Source organism: Halyomorpha halys, unplaced genomic scaffold (genome assembly GCF_000696795.3).
Source record: "Halyomorpha halys isolate HHAL.00 unplaced genomic scaffold, Hhal_1.1 Scaffold135.1, whole genome shotgun sequence".
Lineage (NCBI taxonomy): Eukaryota > Metazoa > Arthropoda > Insecta > Hemiptera > Pentatomidae > Halyomorpha > Halyomorpha halys.
This window is the reverse complement of record NW_027113702.1, coordinates 936,898-942,962: the sequence shown is the minus strand read 5'-3', so window position 1 is coordinate 942,962 and position 6,065 is coordinate 936,898. Positions and strand designations below refer to the sequence as shown.

The 6,065-nt window shown below is 29.7% G+C and overlaps 2 protein-coding genes across 2 annotated transcripts in view; both read right to left on the bottom strand.

Moving 5' to 3' along the window:
• The window catches only part of LOC106678361 (adhesion G protein-coupled receptor E5), a 14,428-nt gene extending 12,810 nt beyond the window's left edge, over positions 1 to 1,618 (bottom strand). The window contains exon 1 of the mRNA XM_014416829.3: positions 1,451 to 1,618. Within this exon, the coding sequence (XP_014272315.1) occupies positions 1,451 to 1,476 (26 nt within the window). The 5' untranslated portion in view covers positions 1,477 to 1,618. The remainder of the gene's footprint in view (positions 1 to 1,450) is intronic.
• A 752-nt stretch (positions 1,619 to 2,370) lies between these two features.
• LOC106678362 (uncharacterized) overlaps positions 2,371 to 6,065 on the bottom strand; it is a 10,614-nt gene continuing 6,919 nt past the window's right edge. Inside the window, exons 4-5 of the mRNA XM_014416830.2 lie at positions 4,846 to 4,997; positions 2,371 to 2,585 (exon numbers count right to left, since the gene is read on the bottom strand). Coding sequence (XP_014272316.1) covers positions 2,474 to 2,585; positions 4,846 to 4,997 — 264 coding nt within the window. The 3' untranslated portion in view covers positions 2,371 to 2,473. The remainder of the gene's footprint in view (positions 2,586 to 4,845; positions 4,998 to 6,065) is intronic.

The window sequence follows — 6,065 nt, the reverse complement described above, 5'->3', positions numbered from 1 at the left end:
GGTTGTAGGAGCGAGGTTCGTCTTTCAGTATGGCGAAAATCCAAAGCATACAGAAAGAGCTATATAAAAGTATTTTATAATAACGAAAGAGCAGGAAGAATTAAGATATATGGAACAGCCACCTCAGTGTTCTGACTCTAGTCTCGCAGAACTTTTGTGAGAATTACTGGAAAGAAAAAGAATTAAGCCTTAAAAGATGAATTGAAAAACAATTCTTAATATGATGATTAAACGTACTAAATAGGATTATATTTTGGCTTAAGCTATGTAGTTTTTTAACTAAATAACATGAAGAAATTTTCCTGCAATAATGTTTAGGGCGTATTTCAACTAAGATAAGATACAATATTAAAAGGAAAATTCGTGTGCAGTTGAAGAAAAAAACTCAAATAGTCAAAACACAATTTGATGTGAGTCAACGTTTCGCCTCACGTCGCAGGGCTTCATCGGGGCTAAAATACATACAAACACTTAAATGAGGTAAAAATAAAGAGCAATGTAAATTACAAAAGAAAACGGAAATAGCAACAGATAAACAAGAAATATAAAAATACAGTACATACCAAAAGATGGAAAAAGGAACTTATTCCCTTAAAAAATAATAATAAAATCAAGAATAAAGGAAGATAATAAACAAAATAGGAAATCTAACTTACAGATGTATTTATTTTATATTATACTGTATTATACAAAGGAATTTACTTTACAGAGATATCTATTTGAGTTTTTTCTTTGTTAGCTCCCGGAATATCTTCCTTTTTTTATTTATAATCTTACATATTTTCTTGAGACTGGTTAATGTTGTTTAAATAATTAATTTAATTTTTATTCATTTTAGTCTCATTTTTTCCTTACAAGTCCGACGTTTCGGCCAATCCGGCCATTCTCAGAGACAATCTTAATACAGTTTTTGAATAAAATGGTTTAAAAGCTCAACTCCATGCAGGCTATTCTGCCCAGGTCAAAACAACAATTTCTAATTAGTCAATTTTCACATTAAATATAGAAATTAAAATTCATTTATCACTGTCACTATTTGTTAAAACTTTATCACAAACTTAGAAATTGTTGTTTTGACCTGGGCAAAATAACTTGCATGAAGTTGAGTTTTTAAATCATTTTATTCAAAAACTGTAATAAGATTGTCTCTGAGTATGGCCGGATTGGCCGAAACGTCGGACTTGTAAGGAAAAAAAGGAGACTAAAAGGAATAAAAATTAAATTATTTATTTAAATCTTCCTTTTATTATCACACATGGACAATCATCGATCTTTCAGTAAATGCAATATCTATTTATTTTACAATAATCATGATTTTTCCCCCAATTCAAATGATTTCAAATATGATTCTATTCAGAGAATTTCTACAGCACTATATTTATGTAAACTTAAAAATTAATTAAAATATCTATAAACTAATATCTTTTTTAATATTTTTGCTAATATTTACCTGGCTGAGATTCGCTGTTGCGTCATGTGATGTACTGAGATGGGCCTATCACCTGAGCCTTTATCAGAACTTGATATGGAATTTGGCTAAAGATATCAGCTTAACTATTATCATTGATAATAGTCGTAAAACTTATAATATTTTATTTTATATTTTGGGCGCTCTGTTTTCGCACATCTGAAAATTTTGAGTTTTTCTTGAACAGCTAATCAATTTTCAATTAGAATGTATCGTGAAAATTCTTATTAGTGAGAGAAGTTGAGAATAATTTCTATATTTTTTGAAAATTATCTCTTTTAATTATTTAATTTGTAAATATTGCAGACTTACATTTTTTTTTTTTTCTTGATAGATTTATTTATTGATAGATATTACAATCTGCCACACAGTTGTGGGCAATAGGTAATATTGATGAATGATCTCATACATACTAAAATAAAAAAATTAATAAGTAAAAAATAAATAAATAAAAGAACATAAAAAATTTAAAAAAAAAATGAAATAAAATAAAATAAATCTCTTAAAATATGTACAAACAAAAGAATAGACAAGATGAACATAATCAGACTATCTGTATGAAAATTAAATAAATAAAATGACATAATGATAAAATAATATATTCAATATTTACACAATCGACCTGAGGATACCCCCACGTGTGAGGGGTAGAGCATAGCTCGACTTACATTGTTACGTCCTATCTTGAAAACTTATTCATATCTTAACTTTAGTGCAAATTCAAAGAGACATCTCAATTCTAATTTAAATATCTTGGGTTCCGATGCATTTTAACATTGCGTTTTATTAGTTCTAACTTAATAACAAAAGATAATGAGTGTTAATGTGCAAAATCATTCAATAGATATAATAAAATGATCTTCGCCATGTGATATAAGAAGTTCTTAAAAAGAAATAGCGAATTGAAACTATATTAAAAAGATTACTATTTTATTTATAAGTTATCTGTGTTTCAGCATTTCAAATATTCAAAATTTCCCATTGCGCTCAATGATAATTATTCTTTTAAAGAGACGGTAATATTTTTCTAGGTCTTCTGTTCCTAATCATTGCAATTGTCTGAGGATGGTCAGAAAAGGCTGATTTTTTACCTGTCGTTTTCTTATCAACGTTCCTCCTAAAATGTGAATCCAATTTATTGAATCTAGTGAAAGCATGATGTATAAATAAACATTATATTAACTTATAAAAATAACAATAAAGATGATTATCACATTTTAAAAAATAGTCACAAGATTACCCTGCTTCTTTAAAATTTATATTAAATTAAAGTTTTCAGTCAGAAATTGGAACGAATAAATAAAATGAACTATCTTTATTTCCAATTTCCCAATACTGAATTCATATTCCGTTGTAAAATAGAGATTATGGTTATCTGAAAATTTCCTAAAAGAGACATTCCGCGAGACCTTCGGAGAGGTCCCTGGTTCGAGTCCAGAGAAAAAAGGTGCTTTTTAAATTTAGGGATGCCCGACTTAGCCCCAGAATATTAATCTGAACTCCCTGGACGTTATCCATCATCACCTCGATGGAAATTAGCGGACAGGGTATATATCAATTTATTTATATTATTACTATATTTGTCTGTCTATTTATTTTTTTAGTTTATAAGTCTGCGAACGTCGACATTTTAACATCGGATTCCGCTAACTTTAATTTTTACTAACGGAAAATGTCGTAAATGAAAGTATTGTGATTGTGCAAAGTTTCTAATTCCATTTTTCGACGGAAATACATACATAAGTGTACTAAGCAACGGAGTGAAAAAAAGGCAGTTATTTCATCCTAATTTTTTATTACTTTGATTACTTAAACTGTGTATAATTACTAGTCAAAATTGATAAGTATGCCAAACATAGGTAGGGGGAATAAAAAATGGCGGCTGTTTCCAAACGTTAAAAAAATATATAAAGACTATAAATATAAGTCAATAGAGAAGCAAAAATAGTTGTTAACTATTTTTCTTTTGACCGGAACCCTGACCATCTTCTTCAAAATTTGAAATTATATGACCAATTATTTATATATGCAATGTTAAAAAAAAATATTTTTTTCTTTCGTAGCTCCATATCTTTAAAATTATAAACAACATAAAAATCTAATATAACATCATTTAAAGAAGAGTACATTTGCTAAAACATGTGCCCTAATATAGCCATTTACGTTTAATAGTTCTCAAGATATAGCTGTTTAAGAAGAAAAGTTTCATAAAAAATGCACTGATAAATCAGTAGTAAATTTATTTTGAGAAATCTATATTTCATATAGACGTACAAATGTCTATAAACATTCAAATTAAAGCTAATTTAATGTACTATACAGTACTTTATTACGTTTATCTTCGTAGGAGTAGTTGTTTTCATGATAATCAAAAAAATATTGATATCTAGCTGTTCCGACAAAAATTTTGACTTATGAAAAAATATATTTCAGGAACCATAAGACGTATAGATGTCTGCCACCACTCAAATTAAAGCCAGCTAAATGTACTATACAGTAGTTTATAACGTTTATCTTCGTAGGGGTAGCAGTTTTTATGTTATTTGATAGACTAAATTCCCAAAATATTGATTTTTAGTTGTTCGACTCATAGAGTTGAAAATGCGTAGGCAAGGTGTAATATAAATGCTCACAACACGCGGCCTTCCAAAAATTACTTGTTTCTAGAGGGATGGTCCCCCTACTTGCGAGCCAAAGTCCTTTCACCGGAAATTGTCTTTCGCTACTCATCTGTTTTTCTTGTAAATAAGGAATATACTTCGCATAAATGCTCTCTTTCTCTGTCTGTATCTTATCATTCTGATTAGGATCATTGGTTTCGAATCTCATCGTGGGATCCGCTATCAGTGTTTGCTTTTTCAGTCAAACTAAACGGAAGAATGTCTACGAACCTTGCAGAAAATTACAATAATTGAGCCTATGTGAAGTTATAGTAATGCATAAGTGGTTTTGGTGATGGAAAGTTTCTGAAAATAATTACTCTTGGCCTTCATCCTCAACTCAAGTTTTGCATGTAATTTTTTTAACATGGCCAAACCACTGATATCATTTTCTATTTTTTCAATACTTTTAAAAAACGAGTAGAAAAATTTCAAATAGAATTTTCGATACTTATAGTTAATCAGAACAAGAGCTTGACAAACCCTTAAGAGAAATGGAAGCGATGTCTTGATGCGGCAATTGTAGTGCCTGTAATGATGATTGTTGATCTGACGCCCGATTGATTTTGTGTTGGTATAATTCTGAACCACTATTAGAAGAATACATCAAATAAAAATAGCCTAAAGCCTTAATTGACATACAATTTAATTTTTAATTAGTTATTAAATATTCATTAAATAATCTACTTAGAAATTCAATCGCTGGAAATAACTCACCTATGAAAGCTATCTTTTTTCGATCTGGGTTGAATCTCTTTTGGAATATAAGTTACTTGATACGTTGTCGTGGCGTCACCTATGTGCTTTACTTTCTGATCTTCCCATTGCTCTTCTTTGTATTTTGTTAAACCGTAATTGACTGTATTCCCCTGAAATCACACTAAATTATTTCATGTCATGATGGATCATCTTAGCTATGATGGGTTTTTAGCAACGGCGAGTGGTCGTAGATGGCAGAGCGTGTTGTCACGAATTTAACATTCTTGTGTCAAAAACACTGCCGGCTTGAACCTGGCCTGAGCGCGTTAGCTTTTATTTCATGGAGGACCCACGTAATATATCTCGACCTTCCATTTCTGGCCAGAATAGGTTGGTAATCAGTAGGAAAATCCGTTTCTCCTCCCCTAAGTTAATGAGCACAAGAACGTTAAATCACGAATAAAAATAATTGAAAGAATTTAATGATAATTCAAAGAAGAAGAAGATAAATTACTTCCTCTCAAAATTGGTTTGTGTACAACTGAACTGTCTCTTCAAACTTAAGGGTATCGCATATTTAAAGACCTATTTAGCTGTTTTATTGAGTCTTCTAAAAAAATATTCGTTTCAAGCTCATTTAAAAAACAGGAGTTTGCATTTATTCGTTTAGAATGAGTGCTTTCGGTTATACCTCCAAATTTCATCGGGCGCATGAATCATCTCCTGATATAATTATCTGCCCAGATGTCCCTCCAGAATTTGTAATCTCACAATGAACAAACTATTCGTTTTAACATCCGTAGCTTCCCCTCTGGTAGTTTTTAATCGAAATCCATTAGGTATACAGAATAAAAGTATGAGAGGATTTTGATTCTTTTGATAAGTGCATATCCTAATTTCCTGATCGTACTGCGTAGATAAGTTGAAAAATAAAGTCAATAGATTTTAGAAAATTAATTCAATCTTTTAAAATTTTGTTTAATGATTAAGTTTCTTTTTCAATTACCAATAACGAAACTACGAAAACATTCTTCTTTCTCAATCAAAGTTATGAAAAGTTGTATATTGAAATAAAATAATGGTTTCATATTTAAAATTGGTATCGATTAATACCACTTAAGATAAAATTATAAAATTTTTACCACGGTAGTAAGAGCTATCAATAATCTACTAAGAGATAGTAATTCACAATCTGAAAGTGGGATGTTTTATATGTCGTGATAGAGATCTATTTTAAA